The sequence below is a fragment of the Drosophila biarmipes genome, chromosome 2L (assembly GCF_025231255.1).
Source record: "Drosophila biarmipes strain raj3 chromosome 2L, RU_DBia_V1.1, whole genome shotgun sequence".
Classification (NCBI taxonomy): domain Eukaryota; kingdom Metazoa; phylum Arthropoda; class Insecta; order Diptera; family Drosophilidae; genus Drosophila; species Drosophila biarmipes.
Window position 1 is genome coordinate 11,758,089 of NC_066612.1, and position 24,814 is coordinate 11,782,902.

The following is a 24,814-nucleotide window of genomic DNA, read 5'->3' on the forward strand; positions in this document are numbered from 1 at the left end:
TATACACAAATTTTTATTAAGTGTCTGTTTCTTGTTAATTAATAAAATATAAGAAAGTTCAAAACCATTTACAAAAATGTTAATAATTTTTATTTTTTTTAATTTTAATTTTTAAATTATGCATACGTGAAAATTGTGTGATAGCTAATTCAACACAGCACACAATTCAAATTTACCTACAATATGGGGTTTAAAATGAGTTCAAACGGCTACAACAAAGTAAAAAACTAGAAATTTTAAAAGAATTTAAAAAAAATGTATTAGTATTGTTAATTTTACTTTTACTTATAATTTAAAATTATAATTATAATTTAAAGTTCGGTAAAACATACCCTTTTCTTTGGTTTAAAATTGTTAAATTAACAGAAACCATGTTTTTAAGTGTGACTAATAAATATGTAATGCTGGCTTGATTCGAACTCAGCACATAACTTCTATTACGGCATTTAGCAAACAATACTTTCTATTTAAGCAACATATTTTTAACGGATTTTTGGTGTGACACCCTCTTTTATTGAATAATTGAATTTAAACATCGAACTATTTTTTTCCGTGTGCACCCAGTATCTATCGGCTACGTAGAACACTGAAGCAACAACACGGACGGCGAGCAAACAGAGAACAACGCACTGAACCCCGCTCTCCGCCGCTCACACAGATAGCCACACGGACACACACCAGCGCGACAATACAAACACATACAGCTGGCGTTGAGCAGCAGGCAACTTTTTATTGTTGTTGCTTCCAACGAACAACAAATAAGACAAACAATGCACACACACATGCCGAGTGTTTTTGAGTCAGAGAAACGGCAACTGCGCGGTACGAAATGCAAAGATACAGATACAAAGGGGGTGGGGTGAGGCGCGGAGGCCGGGTTGAGGGGGAGGGAAACAGCAACCAACAAAATTGTTGCACAGTGAGCCGAATGTTGCCTGCCGAATACGACGGCAAAGTCACCCCAAAAGGATCACCCTAAGGATATTTTCTAGGTACCCGCAGGTCATGCAGATCAAGTAGATCATTATACAAAAGCGAATGATTGTGTTTAAGTTTGAAATTTTTTAAAAACTATTTAACAAAGGAAAAGTAATGTTGAAAAATCTGTTTTGAAGAGTGTATTTCTTCAACATTTTCATTATTTCATCCTGAATATGATATTAAAAACTTTAAATTGTTAAAAAAAATTATTTCTTAAGCCTTAAAAATTTTAAAACCATTTTTTTAGGATCTTACAATTTGATTTAGAAAAATTCATTTTTTGATAGACTACTTGCCATCAAGTGAATTTTTTCTGGGCTCAAAAATGTAGATAAGATTAAACATTAATCTTTAAGATATATTTTTCGAACAGGGTGCTGTGTCAGCAGCAGTTTCATTAGTTTTCCAAATCTCTCTGTTTTATTTTTTCAACCAATAATCCCAGGACCGAAAAAACCAAATAGCAATACACCCGAAAACCGTTTTACCTGTAAATCTACCTGCGAATTTGCAGCGATCTTCGTCTCAGTGTGCGCCGCTTCTTCTTCTTCTCCGCTCTAACTCTCAGGAAACATTGAAACAACAACAGTTGCTTACTCAGCCACCTGCACACTTGCACATACCGCTCTCACAACAATACAACAGCTGCGCTCAAAAAGTTAAACGAATTCTCTGCCGACGTCGGTGAATTTGTTGCTGCTTCCCGTCGCTTCCAACAAGCTTTCCAACAACATTTGTTTACCTTTTAAATTTATTAGGCGAGCTTTTGTTAAATGTTGAAAACGCTCGTTTGAAAAAGTTTCGCTGGCTGAGCGCTAGAGGGCGCATGCTACTTCCGGTTTAGATTTGAAATATATAATACGAAGTTTATTTTCTAAGTTTTCGAGTTTTCAGCGTGTTTTTGTATACATGACCTTTAGTAAATTGAAAAATATCAAGTAAACTTTAAATTTTAACACTTAAATTGATAACACAACCCAAAATAATTCATTTAAAATCAAAGGTAATACAAATACTTCAAAAACAACATTTAAATTGGGCTTAAATGTGTTCAAATGTTTTTATTATTCAATAAAATATTTAAAAAAATGTAACATTTTTAAGAACTTTTTTAAAGTTAACAAATGTTTTTAAGTTTCAAGAATTTTACAAAAATATAACTTACAAAATGGTTGATTAAAAATTTTATTTTTTAATGTTAATGCCATCCCAAAAATCCGTCCTTTACTTAACAATATATCTTTAACAGTAAAGGTCTTCTTAAAAGGAATTATTCAAAGACATTGGTAAAAGCTCCTCGAAGCTCGTGGGGACCCACTCCGGAGGACGTGAATTTTCCGCCTGATAGCCGACTGTCCTGCCGCCCCAGGTTATTCCAGCACGTTAATGATTTGTTTACAACTTTGTTGGCCTGCAATTTACCGCCAGCATACGGACCTGCCAGCCCAGCTTTTCACCCCTTTGCCGCGCGCCTGGAAAAGCTTTCTCGCCGCTGCCAGGATGTCGTGTCCTGCGTGTGTGCTCAAAAATTCGATAAAAAGGAGGCTCGCTTCTGTTGTGGCCTACATGCCACCTCGCTTCGCCAGCCGAACGCGAGCCGAGGGAAACTTGGTCACCGGGTGGGAAATGGGAAATGGAAAAGGAAGAGTGGGGGAAAATGGGAGCCAAACAACGAGAGAGCTTCCAAGTGCAGTGGGGCTCAGTTGCCACAGGACAGTCGAGGCGAGGGCTCGTCCTTGGTCGCAACGGGCTCCAGGAAAAGCGTTTCTTCGGCCTTCGAGTGACAGGATTGTTTTGGTTACGCGACTGCCTCGGTGTTGGTGAACCTCTGTGAGTGTTCGAGTGTTTGTGTGCTCTTAAAAATATATTCGACATGAATTATTTACCCAAAACGAGTGCTGGAAAGTTTTGAAAAGTGGTCAGGAGCAACGGAGTTGTTGAGTCAGCGGAAAGTTTGGACTCGGCCAATTTGCAGCGGCATCAAGGATGCAGCCTCCTTCTCACTGGGATGTGGAATGCATTTCCCAAAGCGCAGTATGTCACTCTGTCTCTTTTCAGTCAGACCCCCATTCTCCGGCCCTCTCTTTCGCTCCGTGTCTCTCTCTCTCTCACTCGCTCCCCATTGTTTTCCCCGGCCGAGTGTAGAGTTTCGATTTCGTTAGAAAATCGAAACAAAAGCGGGTTGGTTGGTTAGGCTCTAGAGAAGTTGTGGGTGTCGTTGCTGCGGCTACCTGTAGATGCCACATAAACACACAGATACGCGCCACTGTGTGCGAGTCCTTGAACGGGGCTTTCGGTGAACCACTACCCACCCATCGCCCATTGTCCACCCACATCCACATCCACATCCGTATCCGTATCCGTGGCCATGGCTGCCTTTCACTGGCCGCTTCCGACTCTAATTAATTTATAATTCAAGGTCCAATGCGCCGCTGCCGCTGAAGGTTAAACATGACGAACTAGATATTTTCAGGCGCTCGCTGGCAGCTGTAATTGTGGGATTTCCCCAGAATCGTCAGGAGTCGAGTTTTCGCCGGGAAATCGTGTAATCCGATAACGGGGAAACTTAGACCGGGATCATCTGGTAGTCAGGCGCACACGAGCTGTAATTTAATGTGCCAGCCCGCGCCTCCCCAGAGACTCGTCGGCAATTAAGGCTGGCCAAACAATAGACCTCTGGGCGAAGAGCACTTGACGCTTCTAGAGTGGAAAACCCGCATTACGCATACGCCACATCGGCAGTCTGGCAACTTTGAGGTGCGACTCCTGCCCCTTTTTTTGGAGTGGGTTGGGGAGAAAAGCTCTTCACCGCTGACCACTGGCGGTGCCCATCATCCTCTCACCTCTCGGTTAAAAAGAAAAAAATATATTCCGCCCCAAAATGCAGCTGAGAGCGGCGACTGTCTAGCTCTTTTTTGGTTTTTTTTCGGTTCCTTGCCGAAAAAACATTTTCATTTCTTGGCTGAGCGGAAATTTCAATGATTTCCCTCGCTCAGTGTGAAACGAACCAACAACTCAAACGAAACGAACGCGAACGCGCGCGCGAGAAAAACAAAAACTAGAATAGAATAGAACAAATTAACCTCTCCCCCCAAAACACAAAGGAAAATATTAAACGCGAGGCGCTGTGGAAGAGGGACCCTAACCCAGAGCCAATCCTAACAATAAACAATAATCGAATAAACGAAATTTAAATTAACAGCGAGTGAGTAATACCTGAGCGATTTATTAATCCGACTGCACGACCACGTCAGAGGCCGAGCGAACCGCCAAGAATCCACAAGTAGCTGGCACACGGAAAGATAAATAACTGCACAGATAATTGCCAGTCCTCGGTACTGGGCTCTAAAAATAGCCCAACAATATACGCGCGGAGACAATTGCAGGGCACTGGTGCAAGAAGTGGCGGAGCTGCCGGGGGGCGGAGCCCCGAGGATCTGTGAGTAGATAGTATAAAATAAGCCCAACCTCGAATCCCGATCGGCTGGGTGGAAAATCGAAATAACAAACTTCAGCCACCCCACGGTCTGCGTCACACACTCGGATACTTGGACTCGGGGCAGGGGGGTCGTGTGGCATGTTAAGCCCTTGCCTGCTCCATCCTCGCACTTACAGTCAGGCCTCTATAAATCAGAAAGCCAAAAAACAAATCTTATTTGCAAATAAATGGCTTTTATACACTTATTTTTGTAAACAAAATGAAATAAGTTAAATATACAACACTTAGCTGTATTGTTTTGAAGAATTTCTGGTATTTCTTCTTAAAACAAAGAACTTACATAAGTACAATGATCTTTGCATCTTCATAAAAGGCAAATCATTTGTCTTAAGAGAATGTTTTCTTTGACTTAAAAAAAAAAAGTATTTTTACAAAAATAAGCATTTTAGTCATTAAAAGTCCATATATAATGATGAGTCAGTTTTTGCCTTAAAAGTTTTTAAATATTTCCATCTTTGGGAAGACTAAATTTGGCTTTAGTGATATTTTTACCTACAAATAATGTCTTAAGAGAACAATTCCCCTTACTTTTAAAAAACAAATGTATACAAAAGCGCACATATAATCACTCAGTTTTGGAACAGTTTTTTGTTTGTATTGAATGAGATTCTCGTAAGAGTGTTCTAAGGATTAAAGTCTATCCCATGTTTGATAGACTTAAATTTGCTTTAAAAAGACTATATATGTTTATTATGGGGTAATGGTATTTTCAAGAAAATCAACTACCTCTAGAGGGTAGGAGCTCCACTGTATTTGTCATTTGCCGTGTTATTACTGCTGCTACTGGTACCACACGGCGTATGTGGAATGGGAGGGCGGCCGGCGGATGGATGAGTGGTGCACACTTTTTATAGCCAGCAACAGTCACACAAGCCGCACAATCAAGCGCTCGTCTCGGTGTTTATGTCAATTTGAATTTTGCATGCGGCCACTAAACTTGAATGTGCTGATGTGTCCTTTGTGCCCCTGCCGTTGTCGCTGTTGTCTTCGTCCTGAGTGGGCTGGGAAACCGGAAGCCAGCTGAAACTGCGCTTCATTGCAAGTTTGTGTGCGACCTTTTGGTTTCGGGGTGGCGAAAAGTGGGCGGTGGGCGGGCACTTGTCGGGCGGAAACGGATATCCCGTGTGCTCTTTGCCTAGTTCGCCTTCGCCGCCAGGCGCGTCTCCTGTTTGTCATTTCATCAAGCTCTTCCTAGGCTCCTGGCTCCTAGCTCCTGTGAGCTCTTCCTTCGGTGTCCTTGCATCGGCTGCACAGGAAATTTTAAATTGAATGTGCGCCCACTGGCTGTCTGCTTGCCGCTTCTGCGGGTTTGTTGTTTGCTCCGCCTTCAGATTGTGTCCACTGGTTTTCCTCTGATTTGCCATCCTGTTTGGCCACCGCGTCACGTTTGTTGGTTCAGAGAAGTCACAACATATGCATGGCTACGGTATGTTCCTTGGATTCTTGAATTTATTTACCCGGAAATTCCCTATTTTTATTGAATACAAGTGTTCTTTACATAGCCAAAAGCATCACGAATCAAGAGTGTTTACATTATATATTTATTTTTTTATGATAGTAACTCAGAAATAATAATGGCTACCCACATTTTATAGTGCGTATGAACTTTATAAAAAGTAATGAGCTTATAAAAAATAAATAGTATTAAAACTAACATAAATAAAAATATTTAAAACTTCATAAACTCTGTAATGAAAAAAAAAACAAAATATAAGATTTCAATCCCTGCCGGCATACTTAAAAAGTTAAACTATTTTAAATGTGCTAAATAACAAAACCATTTTTCACAAATTTAAAATATAAAAATACTAAACACTGAGTGCTATTAAGTTCCAAAAAAGTCATTAAAATATGAGTTAGGATTGTGTCCGGTAACACCTTAGGCATCCTATTCTCTTTCAATTTTAAATTCAAAGAGCTTAGTTGGCGTGTGTTGTGTGTTGTATCTTCCTAGAAAGCAATACCCAAGAGGAATATAGTTCCAGAATGTAACAGGGGGCAGAGTCGGGGGATTGCTTCTCCGGTGGCTGGTCCACTCCTGTTGCATATCTTGTCTCCGGGCTCAACTTGCCACTCGGTGGCTCGTGCGTCCCCCTGCTGGGCTTAGCTGCTCTTTCTGGGCGGCACAACTTGCATATTTGCCAAGATTTATGTCTGCTGTCAGCCACACGCACACTCGGTCGCACAGGCCTTATGTAACAGCTCCCAGGAGCAACCTAATTTCCGCTGCTGTTGCTTTTGCTGTTGCTGCTGCTGGTTAAACAAATTTTCAGCCGCTCATTGCACATCCGCTGTGTCCTCGTGAGCTTGCCCCAGGACAGCCCGATTTCGAATTCCAAGAAGAATCTGTGAGTGCGCGTATCTGTGCCAAATGGCTGGCCTGACTGGCAGGATCCCTTGTTTTAGTGTTATTGTTATGACTAGTTGCTGTTGTAATCCTTCGGCCCTCACACACCCACGAACAGCCCCTCCCCCACATCCCATAAACACTTAACGTCGATGCCGATGTCGATTGCTGTTGTCTCCCTCGGCTTTCTGGCTTATCGCGGCAATCCAGAAGCACCGGGACATGGGATAGCCATAGTCATGGCCCTAGCCCCACTAAATATTCATCTCGGTGTGCCGCACACTTGAGGCTGAGATAACAATGATGGTGGGATTAGACACTACAAAAAAAATAGTCATAAAAAGGTATACAAATTTATATAACATCTCATAGTCGTACTTTTTAGGATGTAAATTCTGAAAGATATTATTAAAATACTTTTATACTAGGACTTTTTAATGACATTCCTTTTTCAAGTAACATTTTTTTAACACATCCAATTGATAAAAAATAAAAACTTAAGCAACAAAGGATAATGACTTTGTAGGGCCTATAAAATTATATGAGAAGTTTTGTAAGTTCTATATATACAATTATATAAGAAGTTTTGTAAGTTCTATAAGTGGTTTTCGCCCAACTATCCTATATAGCATCTTTTTAATTTACTAAACTTATGATAGCATATATCATCTTACGGTCGTTCAAGAAATCCTAAGCATGGGTCGTTAATAGGATCGTTTTAAATACTATACTTTTTTTAGATACCACCACTATTATTTGTACCGAAGCTGTAGATGTTTCTATAGCATGAGAAGAGGAGAAACTTTCCTTTCGCCCGAGTGTTGGTTGACTTCAAGCAGCCTCAAGTTGCTGTCGCTCGTTGTTCTCGTTATTCTTATTATGTCAGCCACCCGCCCACCAGCCACCCCCTCATAACTGCCATTTGCGTAAGTGTAAGTGCATATTCGCGTACGGGTGTGTGAGTGCATGTGTGTTGATTCGCAATCCTTTTGTATTTGGCACAACAATGAAAGTTGAGCATACGAGTGAAAGGGGGAACGGGGAGGGGGGAGGGGGGAAAGTGAAAGGGAGACTCGCCACATGTGTATGAATATTTCATTATGTATATCGGATTTCTAGCCCCCTGCCTCCTTCGATCTGGTTTCGCCATCAGGCAGCTCAAAGAACCCGTCAAGTCCTTTCCAAGAGCCTGTCGTTTGGCCTGATTTGAAGTGGATTTCTAGTGCAACGCATCAGAACGTTTTCTCTAATTACCGAAGGGGAATTAAAATATTAAAAAGAAAATAAAGGCCTTAAGACTATTGCAGTTTTTAGGGTTAAATATTTTAAATATCATGGATGTTAATATATGCGTTTTCATCTAAGGATTAAGTAAAAGATAGTTCTAAATTTCCGATTATTTATGTACCTGGAATTTGGATATTATAAAACTAATAAAAATTTAGTTTGTAGGATAGTCAATCTTATAATACATGTTTTAAGGACCTTTCCCATTCGATTCTCGTTTTCTCACCCATAATGGTACTTAAGCTTCCCATTAGCATGTCGGTATCCGCTCCACTGAAAGGCTCCTTCGGTGGGGGAAGTGTAATCAATCAAAGCCGGTCGTGATGTGCATCATTTGCCTATCAGTGTCCGAGTTTCCCAACAATTTTCCACCTTGCCCCCTCTGACCGCTGGAAGCCATCTCGGATTGTGACTGACTGAGGATTGTTTTCGGCCGGGGAAATGTTTTCATGTTTCGATTTCCGTCACTCGTCAAACTTCTAGCCGAGGTCAAGGAGGGTCTGTGACTCACGCGCGTATTTCTGATGCTGATTTCCGCCATCGTTCCATCTCCGATCTCTGGCCAGAACGGAGGAGCGATGGCTGGCCGTAAAACACGAAAGATGAAAACAAATTAAATGTCTACGAAATGGAGGAGATACCGTAAATAATGGCATTCCAAAAGCAAAAGCACAAATATGCTTGGCAATCAAAAGCAAATTAAAAAGAGCATTTTAAATTCATAATCTGCCAGCCAGGAAATGGAGATTGCTCTGGATCGGACAGCTGACGAGAGGGGCACGGAGATGATTGTATCGAATCGAATTGCTTTTAGTTGGGAATTTTGCTAAGATTCAATGGCAACCGTTTAGGACACATGAATCAGATTTCGTTGAATTTAATGCCACTTAAGGAATTCATATTTCTGCGATGGGCCAGGCGTCTGAATAATTTACCATATTTGCTTTGCAGTACTTGCTGTATTTTTCCTCTCTAGAAATGTCTATATTATGGGGAAAACCACCACCTCACGGGGTGTGCTTAGAAACAATGAAAATGTTTAAGCTAAAAGGGGAGGGATACATCCATCAGGCAGAGAGATGGATACCCTAACACCTTAAGTTGTAGGTAAATATAATAACATAATACATGCTGATATATAGTTTATTTATTCAATTCGAATCGCAAAATCGGTTCTAATAAAAAGAAAAGTAATAATTTAAGATTCGTATCTTAAAGATACATTTTATAAAATATACAAATAAAGAATATTACCTTTTTGGGTAAAAGGAAGGGGCATCGAGGTTACTTAAAATATTTTCTTTTGAGAGATACATTGAATTATGTTTGTCGCCATGTTGATGGTACTCAGCCCCCACTATATGATCATAATTAATTAAATTTATATGCTTTCCGAGTTGCATAGAGTGTGCTAACTGCTGCTTGCGGGTGACATGATGTTCCAGCCACTTGTTTGTTTTTTAATTTAGAAATTGTATAACCTGTTTACTTTGCAGCAGTCCCAAACACCCCGCCTGAAGGAGGGTGCGTGTCTATGTCTGTGTACTCCAGTTAATGGCCTGTGACGTGTACTGCAAATAGGGGAATGCAGCGTGGGGAGGGGCTCGAAAGGAGCTACTTTTGTGGCTGCGTTCGCCACATCCCTCGGGTCAGGGGAGGATTTCCCTAAGCTCCTTGCCAAAGGCAGTACAGGGAAAAGGGCCAGATGTGGGGTAATTGCATTTACAGGAAAGTGGGGCACATGTGACGGTCGACTGCATATTAAGTGGCCGCTGGCCGGGGCACTTTAGCCCGTTGGACACTGGCCATAAAGTGCAAGCCCTGCTATTAGCCTGGCTGGAATAGTCATGGCCGATATTATCCGCAAACCGTTGTCAATTATCACCTATAAGTACGGAACGCCCCCCTGTGAGATCTTTACAGAGGAGGTCGTCGTGAGTCAGCCGCAAATAACCGGCTGTCATTCAGCCAATTACCTGGCCCAAGGCAAACAAAAGCATACCATACACAATATTGCGATCTACGGCTGCGATGGATGGATGCATGGCAACCATCACGATCGTTCATTCATATTTCCTTATGCCCAAATATTGCTCATACTGAGGCTATAAGTATACTGGTAGCCGGGTGTTTTCCGCGTGTGTGTGTGGCATGCAACAGCTGTTTCTGCCAGAGAGCGGAAAGCGACAGATTCGGATACAGATTCATTGTGGCAACTTGCAGTTCTCTCGACTTGTCGCTTTCCAGTCTCTCGGATGAATTCAGCGAGGGATCCCTGAAATGGATGAATCCCAACGAATTCCGCCGGAGAGAGCGAGTAAATTGGCTTGAATGCGGTGGCGATGGCGGCGGGGATTTCTTTTCGCTTTGCAAGCGTTTGGCGTTTGGACGTGTCGCTCGAATGTCGCGTCGGACCCGCACAAGAAAGTTAGTTTAACTGGGCGTATACGCAACGGGGCACCCGATTCGCAGGGGTTTCTCATCCGCCCTGTGGCGCGGGAAAGCGAATTTCTTCCTCCGACTCTCCCGTCGTCGTGCGGCCGCTGGGTTGTCGTTACTACGCGATCCCCACATACCGATACCGATCTCGATCTCGGACGACCGCCAGTCGCTGCCCGCCGCTCGTGCGTTCCGTTCCGTTCCGTTCGCTTTTCAAATTCGCATCCGCATCCGGAGCGGACTGCGCTGCTCCTCCAAAAGATAGATAGAAAAACAGCTGACCGGATGAGCAGTCTTTTTGGAATAAGCTGTAACTTAAAGGCATGGAACTCGCAACTCAAAACTGAACTCTCGAACCTCTGTATTTTTTTTTGACTTTCTGCTATTTTTAACCTGTGTGTTTGTGCGGCCAAACACACACACAGTGGCACACACACTCTTTTCCCCATCTCACATATTTTTTTCCCAACAAATTTGCCCGAGTTTCGCTGGCTCTGTGCGTGTGTGAGTGGAAAATTTCGTTGCGTTAAATAAGTTATAAAACAATATGAATTAACGAAGAAAAGGCAATTGAGAATGGAATAAATTACCAGCGAGAGTGCCAAATATTCGCCCTGGGCTCAACAAATCGTGCCTTTTTGGAGTGTGTAAATCCCCAGAAAACACGGTCACCAAAACCGAAACTAAAATCAATAGGCCAAGGAGTCTTAGGCACGATGTCACTGGGCACTTTCAGCCTGCCACTTGCAATCTTCAGAGAAAATGGATTGACCACAAAACCAATTCGTGTCAAGAGAAAAACCCCAAAGTGCAAACTAACTAACTACAGTAGTCGGTTGCCTGTGGGGTGTTAATACTTAATTTATGTGAACCTATAAATAATTTCAATTTAGAGAATGTGCTGCTGTTGACTGCCTCGGCCATCTTCTATATAATATAGTGCGAGTTGTACGAAAAAATATGCTAAAAATACCGAAAACTGAACGCTGCGTGTTCGCTTTTCGAGTATCTGTGTGAGCGGCTGTCGGAGGGTGCCAGTGTGTGTGGCACTGGCAGTGTGTGCGTGAGAGAGTGCAGTGCGAATTGATTAAAGTGCAGGATGTCTAAACCAAAGTGAGGCGAAAGCACGATGCCACTAAAAGCCAAACGCATCCAACAAACAAACGCTCATCAACAACATCGACAACGTCAGTCAGTGGACTATTATTTAATTTTCTATCCATCTAGCCCAAGGCAGATTTGAGGAAAAGCAAAGAGACGCAAAGGAATGAAAAGAAACTATAGCCCAAAGAAAACGCGGGCGGGGACAGTTTTTGCCAGAAAATAAAATGAGAAAAGAAAAACAGGCAGCAAGCCGAGTGAAAATGAAATAGACTTTGGCAAGCACTAAAATACGGTTGAACAATATTACGAATATTTTCGTTGCTCGAGTTCGGCGAGCGAATTTCAGTTCAGTTGTTCTCGACTATATCCCATTTTGTTTGCCTTTTGGTTTTGGTTTTTGCTTTCGCCTCAGCTTTGTTCGAAAATCTTTTAAAATAACAATGATACATGCCGCCCCGTCTTCTGCAATGTGTTTTCTGGCCGCTGGCCTGGGTATAAATAAATGCTCATACGTAAATGTTCTTTATCAGAGAGTGATAATATGGCCTGGGAAATATTTACTGAGGCTGCTCGGGGCAGATTGCTCTATTTGTTGACCAGGCGAACGAGATTGAATCGATGGTTTGCACAGCATCGCAGTCCCCTATCAGATTGATTGCCATTTTTAATGGTGTGCTATATAGTTGCATCTGAAATAAATGTAGAAACCACTCTTAAACTAGAAAATTAGTTTACAGATTTATTGAATTGGCAGAGCAAAATAATTTAATGTATCTAACACAGATAGGTTAGTGATCTTCTCCATGGAAACATTCTTAAATATATGTACTTCTTTATCTTTGCCAATTGAAATTTATTGAGAATGATATTTAAATAACGGCAAACATATCTGTTAGATCCGTTTATAAGTTATGTGCAATATTCGAAAGTTCATTAACCCAGAGAAATGTATTTTTGTAATTTTATGAATTTATTTCATTAGAATATTAACAAATAATAATATATCTTGTATAGAGTTAGCAATTTTATTTTACCATTATTAAGCAACCCTGCTGCTACCGATTTAAATACCTTAAATATTAAAATATCTAACTCTTATTCGACATGAGTCCACTTTTTCTCATTCAAATAGTTTAATAATTTCGCCAAACACAGAAAGTTTTCCACATTATGTTCCGCATTATAAAGTATGGCCGAGTAGTTAGGAAAGTGTATGGCAGCGCCACCAGTGGCACTCTCCAGCAGGTGTGCAAACATAACTCACCTGGCCATAAACAGGCTCCGCCTGTTGCTGCAATCCTCTGGCCAAATCTCTCCGGCTCGGCATCAATTTTGTTTAAAGCAAGCCCCGGGAAGAGGGAAATTGTTGCCCTGGTTGCGTGTGTTTTCATCATCATTAATGTTTAAACAAAACAACATTGCCAGACTCCGAGAAGGAGGAAAGAAGAGAAAGACACCCTTCGTTGTCTCTGCCCCCGTTCGCCGAACTTTTTTCTCGATTTCGCTCGGTGTGTGTACGCTGTCTATTAATAACAAAGCTTCTGAAGAATTCGCCTCTCCTGGCGTCTTGTCTCGACTCATCTCGTTTCGAAAACCCAAATCGTTTTGGCGTCGACCGCAGAAGAACAATAAAACCGAGCAGCAGTCAGCAGCTAATGCCGACGCACAGACCAAAAAACCAAAGAATCCAGCATGAAGCTGAATGTTTGCCGAGTACGTCGTGTTGCAAGATGATTAAAGTAAACAAGACCGGAGAGTCCAATGGTTCCAAACAGCAGTGATTTAGCACTCTTCATTCCGGGGAATTGCAATTCGTATGAATTCTCGATTGAGTGGAGTGAATATTTGCCAGTTCTTGGCCCTTTGACCCTTTGCACTAGTGTGGAATGCTGCAACATGGCGTATACGCGATTTCTGGTTCTTTGTTAAAGGGATTTGTAGTTGAACTGTCCCGCGTTCCATACAAAACATACCGAAACTCACTTGAAAAAAACCAACAGCCATATAAAGCACCAAACCATATTTTTTTATATTCCCGAAAATTAACACAAAAAACGCTTTGGTAGTCGAACTGTCCTGCATTTTTTAAAAACACACCAAAATTCACTTGAAAAAATGAATATACAAAAAAATAATTCTATCATCCTTTTTTATCCCTGAAAATAAAGAGCGACCCGCCCCTTACCTCCTATAAAACATACCGAAATTCACTTGAAAAATAAGTAGGCAAAGAATTCTTTAAATCATACTCTTTTATGCCCCAAAATGAACGCAAAATTCTGTATTTCGTTTCGTTTAGTTAAGGCTCGTTAAAGCAGAAATTCCACAAAAAACTACAAAAATAATAATAAAATCTCTGGTGTACGGAGGGAGATTACTCATCACAGAAAATTCCTCCAGCTCCAGTTGAAAAACAGATGGCCCTGCCAGAAGATGGCAAAAACCCGAAATTAAATTCTAAGTGACAACTGCAAAGGAGCCAAAAACCATGAAGACACTGAAAGTGCTCTTCGTGGCATTCGCCTGCTACTATGCACTTTTCGTGATTTTCTACTACTGCTATCGGGCGTACCTCTAAGCACATACATTGGTGTATCTAGAACCATACGTATATGTGCCAGGGAAACAGCTGAGCGGGGCAGAGCAAACCACCAGCCACTCGAGAGGTGGTCTGCCATTGAGAATTTCGGCCTTTGACGTGGCTCGTGCACACACCGAAATCCCCATTTTCGAGTACACATGCACATCGGTCAGATATATATCTATATGTATTCGATAAATTCGGTCGCAGCCAGTGCCAGGCAAAATAAAAACGAAACTCGCTGAGAGCGGCCGTTAAAACCGCAATCGAATGCAATTACACCGCATCCATAATGCATCGTCACCTCACATCGTCATCCTCTCGCCCTCGTTTTTCTCCAAGGTATTTTCCAACCCTATCCCCCAACAGCCCCTCTGAATTCATCCCCCCAAACCATACAAATCGTAGAATTTAAGGGGGGTATCTTTCGCCAGATAAAAATCAATTAAACGCGCCTTATAAATCACCCTCAATATGCGCCATTTTCCCACTCCGATGGTTCCGTTTCGCTGATTTATTCACTGAAATCCAGTAAATGTTTATGCGTTTCACTTACAAGTGAGCAAAGCATTTTATGACCCCTGAATATGGGCTTAATTTCTTTGTAAACTCAATTGCATAATGCGATAAATTTCCTGGAAAATATCTTAAACCATCTATCTTATGCCATATTTCCCCACACTGATAGTTTCATTTTGTTGATTTATCCATAAAAATCTTGTAAATTTTGATGCATTTCACTTAAAGCAAAGTAAAGTATTTTATGATCCCTGAATATGTGCTTAATTTCTTAGTAGACTGTGCTTTTTTTCAAATTTCGTTTTTTGTTTTACAGATCACTTGCCGACTTATTTTTGGTGAATGACCAAGAATGGCCTACGACATTAGCATAGAGAAACATAGCCGCAACTGTCAGAGGACATTGACATCGGACGCTCGGTTAAAGCAACTTTGAAGTCGAGTCAAGGGAAAATCGAAGGAGAAGGCAACAAATTGCAACTTTCGCGTTTCAGTGAAAAACCCAACAATTTAACCACACCACACAGAATATATTAACTAGCCCTAAAGCACCACACTAGGTTAAGCAGAGCAAACGAACCCAAGCGAAACGAACGGCAACTATAGAAACTAGATCGCAACCAGGATCAGATGAGGCAACAGCCAGAGCAACAGTCGAGCGGGAAATCAATGAGCAGCAGGCGGAGGCACAAAAAGCCCAAGGCGAAGTCACCAGCAGTATCCACATCGACATTAAACCGCTCTCAGCTTTAGAACCCGAGCCTCTAGCATGCAACAGGCTGGCCAACTGACGCCGCAGCAGCAACAGCAACAGCAGCAGCAACAGCAACAGCTCCTGCAGCAGCAACAGCAGCAGCAGCAACTGCAGCAGAATGGCGGCGACCTTGCCGCCTACGCCGCCTCCCAGGCGTCCGGCGGTAGGCGTGGCCCCATAAACGGCGGTCGCTTCGACTTCGAGGACGGTGGCACCTACTGCGGCGGCTGGGACGAGGGCAAGGCCCACGGGCATGGCGTCTGCACGGGCCCCAAGCACCAGGGCGCCTACGCCGGCGCCTGGAACTACGGCTTCGAGGTGTCCGGATCGTACATCTGGCCCAGGTGAGTTAGAAGATATGATATGAATGCCAAAATGCCACGGAGATATCACAGATATCTCAGTTTTTCTAGCTTCGGCAGTGCATAGCATATCTAGGTTTAAGGTTATCGAGCTGAAGTATTTTAGGATAGGCAATTTAAAAATCATATTTTTATGTATGTATCTTCAATTGACAAAAAAACTTATAACATATGACATATGACACCCAAAATTAAAGATCTAAGCTTTAGAAGAAATCATTTTACCAAGAAGAAACGCTGTAGCTTAGTGCCGCGACTATCAGATACCCATTACTCCGTTTTATATAAAATAAAATGCATTTACTTATAGTGTCAGAATCGTTATCTTCTACCTGTTATATACTTTGATAAATTTGTATCCACATGTTTTTTTAATTGTCTGCCCTAAATTCAGTACAATGTTTTTTCTTTTCAATGGTAATGTCAGATTTGATAAACTGCCTTATAAAGTAATAAGTTGTTACCAATAATAAATTATGTTTTAAATTATTTTGCTAACTGAGACATTGACCTTCTCTACTCCCCCACAGCGGCTCACACTACGAGGGTCAGTGGCAGAACGGACGCCGCCACGGGCTGGGCGTGGAGCAGATCGGGCGGCAGATCTACCGCGGCGAGTGGTCGAAGGACGGGCACAAGGGGCGCTACGGCGTCCGCGAGAGCACCGTGTCGACGGCCAAGTACGAGGGCACCTGGAACGAGGGCTACCAGGACGGGTCCGGATGCGAGACTTATGCGGATGGCGGTAAGTGATGGACGGCTGACGGGACGTGGGGCGCCATGCGCTGCGTATACGTAATGTGCATGAGATCATTTTGCGTTTGGATTTTGGCTTTTGGCTCACTTTCAAAACGGCGGGGCTGACATGGGTTCGTTCTCTGGCCGTTGTTTTACTTTTTGACGCTTCTGTAATCATTTCTGGGAACGCAGGGACGTGTATGTGTGCCGGGCGCACACATCCTTACACCTCCACCGACCACACGACCCAGCCTGACGTCATATTTTATTTCCCCGCGCAGTTCAATGATATTTGGCTTTCCCGCTTCGGTTCTCATACATTTTTTCTGCATGAGTGCGGCTTTTTCTGCCTGAAATTCATAGTCAGGGGAAAACACATGGCCGGACAACCAAGTTCTGACCATATCCACCATTAGGGAATTGGTTGGCTGCGGTCGCAGTGCAAATGCAAATGTCGACCTTTACCCCAAAGGAATTGGCGCATAACTATCAATTAGCATTAACCGGGGCTAAGTAGCATTTCCTAATCAACTAACGTAAGTTCTAATTCCACAATTAACCTGGTGAACAGGAAAAGCAACACTGAAAAAATGGTATTGTGAATAGAAAATCGAAAAACCTAAAGTAATAAGTTTAGCTTTTTTCAAATATTCAGATTCAGTTAATAATTATTAATAACTGATAAATTCAGATGAATAATATTATTTTCTCAGCATTGCACGCTTTTGTGTAAATAAAATCGATAGTTGACTTAATTTTTCTCTGTATATAAATGTGCCGTATTACTTAAGACCCAATGGCTTTGGGCAGAAGGGAAATGGCACGTGGAGCCATTAATAGAAGCCCGTGGGAAAGGGCAAGTATTTCACTTGGCCCAACTCGGGGAAAAAGAGAGCGGAAAAGTGGAAAAGCTGGCACTGCGGTCTGCGGATGGGAGTTCCATTAGCATAACAATTGTTCGAGGTGGACTGCTGCAGTCGTTCTAATGCACTCCTTCGTTTTCCAGGCAAATACCAGGGTCAGTGGCAGGAGGGCAAGCGACACGGCTATGGCATCCGCACCTCGGCGCCCTTCGGGTTGGCCTCCCACCATCGGCGTAAGAACCTCCATGCCTCGCTCAGCTCCCTGCGGAGTGGCGAGAACGGGAATGCGGCCAAGATGGCGGAGAAGGCGGAGGAGATCCGGGGCGGCTTCGTCCTGACGGCCAAGTCCGATAAGCTGCCGGTGCGACGCAACAGCTTGACGGACAAGACCGGCAAGAAGGGATTCCTGATGGTGAGTTTGGGCGAGGGATTTGCATCTCATTTCATTTATTCACTTGCCAATATTTCCGAACAGGGTCTCAAGATGCGCAAACAGCGCAGCACGGGCGATCTGGAGAAGCGGGGCACTATCGCGTCCGGCAGCATTCGCTCCACCATGTCCTCGGCCTCCTGGATCAGCACCGGATCCGAGCAGTCCAACCTGACCACGAAGTGAGTATAGCATTTGGTATATAACGTAAGGCATTCGAAAGCGCAACTTTATCCCGATATCCTTCCTTTCCAGGTCCAACCACACGGAGTCCAATGCCAGCTTCACCATGGAGGACGAGCAGCTGGACCCCACGGTGGTGGAAACGTACATGGGCGAGTGGAAGAAGGACAAGCGCTGTGGTCACGGCGTGGCGGAGCGCAGCGATGGACTCAAGTGAGTGGTCAACTAATGGCTGTCCAAACTATACATTATTAACACTTTAAATCCCCTTAAAAAGGTACGAGGGCGAGTGGTACAACAACCGGAAGCACGGCTACGGGGTGACGACCTTCCGCGACGGAACCATGGAGGAGGGCAAGTACAAGAACAACATCCTGATCACCAGCCAGAAGAAGAAGCATTTGTTCCTGGCGCGTTCGCGCAAGCTACGCGACCGAATCGCGGCGGCCCTGACCTCCGCCCAGCGCGCCCTCAAGATGGCCATGCAGCGGTCCGACATGGCCATTTCCCGGATGGCCACCGCGGCGGCCAAGGCCCAGAATGCGGACGCGGCGGCGGAGCAGGCCCGTATGGACTGTGAGAACGCGGTGCGGATGGCAAGGGAATTTGCGCCCGACTTCAAGCCCTCCGTGCTGGAGCGTTTCGAGAAGCTGCGCTTCCGGGAACGGGAGCGATTCCGTCCGGGGCCAGCGGCTGCCGCCGACGCAGGTGTTAAGATGGGCGTGGGTGGAAGCATGCCCACGCCCCAGCAACAACAGCAGCAGCAGGGTCAGTTCTCCCCCACGAGCAGCAGCGGCTCGGATGCCTATGCCACGCAGGCCCAGCGGCAGCAGCAATATCTCAACATGCAGCAGCAACAGCAGCAGCAGCGCCGCATGTCGCAGCAGAAGTTGGACTCGGAGTGCCCCGTGCCGTCGTCGATGTACTCGCAACAGCTGCCCGTCTCCCCGCAGACGGATCTCTCAGGCATGGTGAGCCAGGGCCAGCCCAACCATGCCCAGGTCATCAGCGCCATCAATCAGATGTACCACCAGCAGCAGCACCAGCAGCAACACCAGCAGTTGAACCAGCAACAGAGCAACCCGCAAATGAATCCTGCATATCAGTTCCAGCAACAGCAGCCGCCCGGCCAGGCCAAGGTCAATCCCAATCTGAATGCGAATCCCAATCTCAAGCAGAACCAGGCAGCCAACCAGAACCAGACGCAGGTGCCCTTCGGCGCGGGCACCAATCAGCCACAGACGTTGCAGCAGCAACAGCAACAGCAGCAGCAACAGCAGCAACTATTGCATCAGCAGCAGCAACAGCAACTCTTGCAGCAGCAGCAACAGCAACTATTGCAGCAACAGCAGCTCCATCAGCAGCAGCAGCAGCATCAGCAACTCCAGCAGCAACCCTCGCTGCATGCCTCGCCCACCCACAATGCCTCCAACCTGCTGCGTCGCGCCTCCCAGATGCAACAACAGCAAATCCAGGAGACGGCCGCCGCTGCCGCAATGGCCGCCAATGCCGCCGCCATGGCAGCTGCCCAGCAGCAACAGCGCAGTGGCAGACCGCCCATGTTGGGCCAGATGGGCCAGCAGTCGTCCATCGACCACTTTGACCACTACAAGAGGCCGCCGAGTCGCGACTCCTCCATCGATCGATATGCCCGGGCGGCCAGCCGCTTGAGCGGAGCCTTCGCCGGATCGCGGCAGACATCCCTGGACCGCTCGGGCATCGCCGATCCGGTGACCAATGGCGGCGGTGGCACCAGCACTCCCGATGGACGCCCTCGGGCGGGCTCAGTATTCCGCGGATCCACCCCGCAACCTGGAGCCGGAGCCTCGTCGATGACTGGCAACGGATCGCTGCCCTCGGGAACGGGCGCAGGATCAGTTGGAGGAGCAGGAGGACGACTGTCGCGGGCTGGAACACCCAGCTTGGGCGCCGGAGGACGAGCGCCCAGCCTGGGCAAGACGGAGCCGCTCTTCTCGTCGCCCAACCAGCCGTTCGAGGACGTGCTGCTGCGCCAGCGGACCCTTGGCCAGGACATCATTCCCTCGCCCTTGCAGCCCAAGCGCACGGAGAGCCTCTACTTGCCGGCCAAGCCGGCCACGCCGGTGGGCATGGCCATGGGCGGAAAGGGAGGCGGAGGCGGCGGCGGTGGAGGCGGCAAGAAGATGAAGGTGAGTGGTTAACCCCCAGAAAAATCAATTTCAGCTCAATAGTTCAAATTTTGAACATAAGCAAAATATTGGTTAAGTTTTTTAATGCTGGATCTAGAAACAAAGAATTAGAGAAAAATAATTCATTTTCCAAAAGAGTTGAATACTACGTTAGATTATTCGACTTAAACAATCTTCTACAGTCTGTTATAATTGTTAATACTTCTGTGAAGAGTGAGAACGAAAAACAAAAAAAGATATTATTAGGTATTTGTTAGGTTATGTATACAAAAATATTAACTTTGTTTGTATAGGTATATCATACAATCTTCTATCTTCTAGGAACTGTCTTGAGGAAGATCATACATTTTTATAACCTATCTGTTTGTTTAAGATAGGATAATCATAATATTTAAAAAAAAAATTATAAGGCATTCTATGCTTTACTAGGGAAAACCCAAATATCTTTAAGTTACACTCGCCCCAAAACAAAAGGTCGAAGTAACAGACGGAACTCTCTTCTTGAGAGCCCCAAGAGTGTGTGAGAATCAGCTGAATTCCCGGGCCGGTGGTCCGAGATATTTCATAACACAGTTAATCCGAGCAATTAACTTAATTCGTACGCCATCGGTCTTGTGTGCGGGGGAGAAAGTGATTGTGGGAGCAAGTGAGAGTCGAATCGCCGGAGACTGGGTGTTCATTTTGAACCGTTTCTCGGCCATCTCATCTCGTCTCGGGGCGAACATGTGCCCATTCTGGCCTATTTATAGCCGGGCCCGAATGCACGCCAGCCGGATCAGCCAGGTCGGAATGCATGCGTGCCATACGGCTGAATCCGAGTGCGAAACCTCTCTGAATCTCAGAGTCTCGGCCGCGACTCTCTCCGGCGGAATGAAAATGAACGCTCCACAAGTGGCCGTTGGAAGGCCGGCGACATGGCAATAAATAAATCCTCTCGGGAAGTGTCGCTCGCTTTATTTTGTTCCGTTCTTTTTTTTGTGGCCCCCATTGGCGACTTTTTTCCGAAATGATTTTCCTGCCAGGCTAGTAGCAAACGACGCGTCGGCCCCAACGGATTACCAATTCGTTACAGAGAGATTCGAAAAAGCCCCTATATAATTATATATGTAGAAATATGTGCGCCATTCAAAACAAGAAAAATACATAGAAATTCTGAAAGCAATTTTGTGCGAAGAGTCAGCGACAATATCCGTTGTTGTTTTGGCTCATTGCCGTAGTGCCGCGGTTTTCGGGGACTATTTTTGGCTCCCCAACGGACACGGAGACGGATACGGAGACTCTCGGTGTTTAGTTAAGGCGGAACGCCATGTCCAACTCGTTTACAAGTTGGAAGCGCCTGTAGACCAAGAGATTACACACAGTTGTCCAACGTTATGCAAGCAGCTCTCTAGCTGAAGAGCTTTTCCCCCATTAAATCTTAAAGTTAAGAGCCGTGCGACATGGACTGGTATCCGGAGGAGGATGAGGAGGACCTTATGTTCTCGCCCGCCCTTTTGGCCAGAAGAGCCAGTGAAAGCTGGATTGTTGAGCCGCCCGTGGAGGTGGAATATCTATGGCTGACCACTCATATTTTCCGGATTACATCTCTAAACTATTTTTCCAGTCGGTGCCCATCAATGTGACGCTGCAGCGGAAGAAGTCCATGCCCGATTTCCAGGAGCTGCCGCGCGCCACGGAGGCCATGAGCCGCGAGGAGGTCTCCGCCCTGGGATCCGCCCGGCGGGAGGCAGTGCGTCGCCAGATCGAGGTCAACGAGCGCCTCAAGGCAAACCCCTTGCTGTATTTGGTCAGTCCACAGGTTAAGGTGAGTGATGGATCACTAATTGGCATGTACTATAGGTAGTTCGTTGGCCAAGTGCCTCGTTTGATTTGTTTCCCCGAAATGGTTTTACAATTGCTTCCCTGGCACAAACCACCTTCTGTGTGAACATATAGTATTGCCCAATATTTCGACGCTAATGGCGCACTCATCCATAGTTTATGAGGCTTTCTCTTAGCAATAATTTATGGTATTTTTCATAATGCTGAATACAACTAATTTTCCTTTTACCGAAGCATGGCTTGGTCCAGATATTAAAATAAAATGGGTTTCTTATTAAATATTGGAATGAATTACTTTCTTAAGAGATTTATTTTCCTTTTAGGATCAAAAGTATAGTTTCCTTTAAAGACGTGAAAGAAAATTTCTAAAGAACTATTAATTATATTATTGTCTTTTATTTTACCTTAATAAAAATATTTAATTATATATACTTTAAAAGAGTTACAATACAATTTCTAATCAATATAAGAATTTCTAAAATTTAATTAAAAAAAAACATTTTAAGGAAACCTTTTTTTTAATACATAAAAAGAATGTAAGAATATCAATATACCAAATATTTAAGGAAAACTAAAAAATGTGGGCTTTAAGATACATTATGTGACATAAGATACATTAGCTTGATGTGAGATTAGTACCACAAACATCGTGTACCTCAAATTTTGACTTATTGTAATAGACTTATATATAATATCATTATATTCTATACTGACTCATGTTGTTTCTTATCCAGGACTGGTTTGTGCGCCAGCAACTGATGCTGCTCGTCCTGATTTTCAACATCGCGCTGGCGCTGCTCTTTGTCTACATGCTCACCTAGCGCCGGAGGATGCACAGGACGACGCGGGACGACGGGGGCGGATTTGGGTTGGGCGATTCGGGGCAGGGACAGGGGCAGGGTCAGCGGATGGCTCTAAGACACTGTGGTCTTGGCTGCCACCGATAGTCCCAGAGTCGCAGAGTTTCGCGGACACTGCGGGGCCCAGAATGGCCCACAATTTGCGTTTTTGGGACGAGAGCTAATAGGTTTTTAGCATTTGCAGCAACCAGTTTATAAAGCAACTTAAGTATCTAAAGTACCATAAATGTATATCATATGTATAACATGAGGAAACACGCTAACAATGGGAAAAGGAAATCGAATTACAAGTCTAGACTGCAGCCAAATAATGGATAATTAAATTAACTCATAGCGCAGAACTGCAATGCACAAATCGTAGCAAACTAAATACATACTTAGACCGCGTGGCTGTGCAGCCAATCATTTAATTTGTCGAGCCAATTAAACTTTGTATTTGTGGCTAACCAGGAGCTGGAGGGGAGATCGAATAACTATATGCAAATCAATTTAACGAATTTTTCTACACATTTAATGTAAAGATAAAGGCAAACAACCAAAACAAAACACAACACTATAACCTAATCAATGTTTAATCATGATAAATAAACGCGTAATATATTTAAACTCTGGCTACTTAATATATAACTCATAATACGAACGCAAACCTAGGCATATGCAAGGCAACCAAAACAAAAAAACCAAGAAACTTTTCCTATTTGCAATTGAAAATGCATTAGTCAGCAACTTAATCAAAACAAAAGGCAACCGAATAATACAAGTACTCATATTTATATATTTAAAGTGTAACGATGTGACACCTATATTTGTATAATTAGCAAAATTTTGTGGGACCGAAAACAGCACCAACACAATGAGAAAGCAGCTACAAGATATCAAGTATCTTGGGCTCTGTTTTTGGTTAACCAGTTGAACATTTTCGAAACCAAATTGAATTCGAGAAGGTCTGAGGGGGGATTTACGGAATATGAAAATTGAAAAGGAAATTATATACTTTAAAGCAACGGAGCGCGGTTGTTAATGAATGAAGCTGTATATATACATTTTAAAATATTATCGTATAACTATAATTATTTTCTTCTCGATAATTTACGTTTAAATTCATAGCTGGGACGATGTCATTATTTCAAAGTGTTGCAATTTATCGTTTTTAGTTTCACTTCATTTACGATGTACGAATATGTTCTAAATATTATTATTTAATTTTTTATTTGTTATTTTATATGCATACATTATTGAAAATAAATAAAGCCGCACATTCGCATCCTTGCAAGTGTACCCTGCAATTTGTTCTTACTCTGTTTCTTAAATAAATACTATCAAGTGCAATTATAGAGAACTATTAAACCTAATGCTTTCCTCGGCTATTTTGTGTGTACCGATAGAGAGCTCATAGTGTATTTTCGCAGAATGATATGCTTTCTAGGCCGTTTCATTCAAAGGATGGACAAGATGAATCGAACAAGTGTAGAAACTTACGAAATGAAAGACTTAAACTGAAAATCGTTGGCTGGTGCATACATTTTGAGAAAGTAAACACATTTGAAATGAAAAGATTTGCATTCGACTGGATCAACGGTCATATAAGCGTTGTTTAAAAATATTCATAATACATACACATATATATTTGCATACGAAATTTAATGAATCTAATTTGTGTATATATCTGTGTTTATCAGATTGGCAAGCGTAACCAAAGAAACAAGCTGGCAAAAAGAAACATAAGATTCAATCTTATTCAATGTTACAAACAACAAGAAAGTATATCAAAAATGAATGCATATGAAAGCAACTTTTTAAATACAAATAATAAAATGCGTCAACGCCGAACCTTGAAATGCTGTTTAATTATTTTCAATGGGTTTACAATCTTTCGAT

The 24,814-nt window shown here is 43.6% G+C and overlaps 1 protein-coding gene across 5 annotated transcripts; it reads left to right on the forward strand.

Moving 5' to 3' along the window:
* Positions 1 to 2,847: 2,847 nt before the first annotated feature.
* Positions 2,848 to 24,774, forward strand: LOC108032590 (junctophilin-1). 5 transcript variants are annotated; one of them, XM_017106500.3, is made up of 9 exons: positions 2,848 to 3,015; positions 15,074 to 15,855; positions 16,404 to 16,618; positions 17,618 to 17,886; positions 17,950 to 18,086; positions 18,160 to 18,300; positions 18,365 to 20,255; positions 21,859 to 22,059; positions 22,811 to 24,774. In XM_017106500.3, exons 2-9 carry the CDS (start codon positions 15,527 to 15,529, stop codon positions 22,895 to 22,897), a joined length of 3,270 nt encoding a protein of 1,089 aa, XP_016961989.1. In that variant the 5' UTR covers positions 2,848 to 3,015; positions 15,074 to 15,526; the 3' UTR covers positions 22,898 to 24,774. The 5 variants fall into 5 exon arrangements, with proteins under 5 accessions (XP_016961989.1, XP_016961986.1, XP_016961987.1 ...); XM_017106497.3 differs by lacking the exon at positions 2,848 to 3,015 and adding an exon at positions 3,960 to 4,420; XM_017106498.3 differs by lacking the exon at positions 2,848 to 3,015 and adding an exon at positions 10,486 to 10,541.
* Positions 24,775 to 24,814: the final 40 nt, after the last annotated feature.

Coding starts and splice junctions, on each gene's coding strand:
- LOC108032590 (XM_017106500.3), top strand. CDS start 15,527: ATGCAACAGGCTGGCCAACTGACGCCGCAGCAGCAACAGCAACAGCAG. Junction 16,619..17,617: donor CGAGACTTATGCGGATGGCG/GTAAGTGATGGA, acceptor TTCGTTTTCCAG/GCAAATACCAGGGTCAGTGG. Junction 17,887..17,949: donor GCAAGAAGGGATTCCTGATG/GTGAGTTTGGGC, acceptor ATTTCCGAACAG/GGTCTCAAGATGCGCAAACA.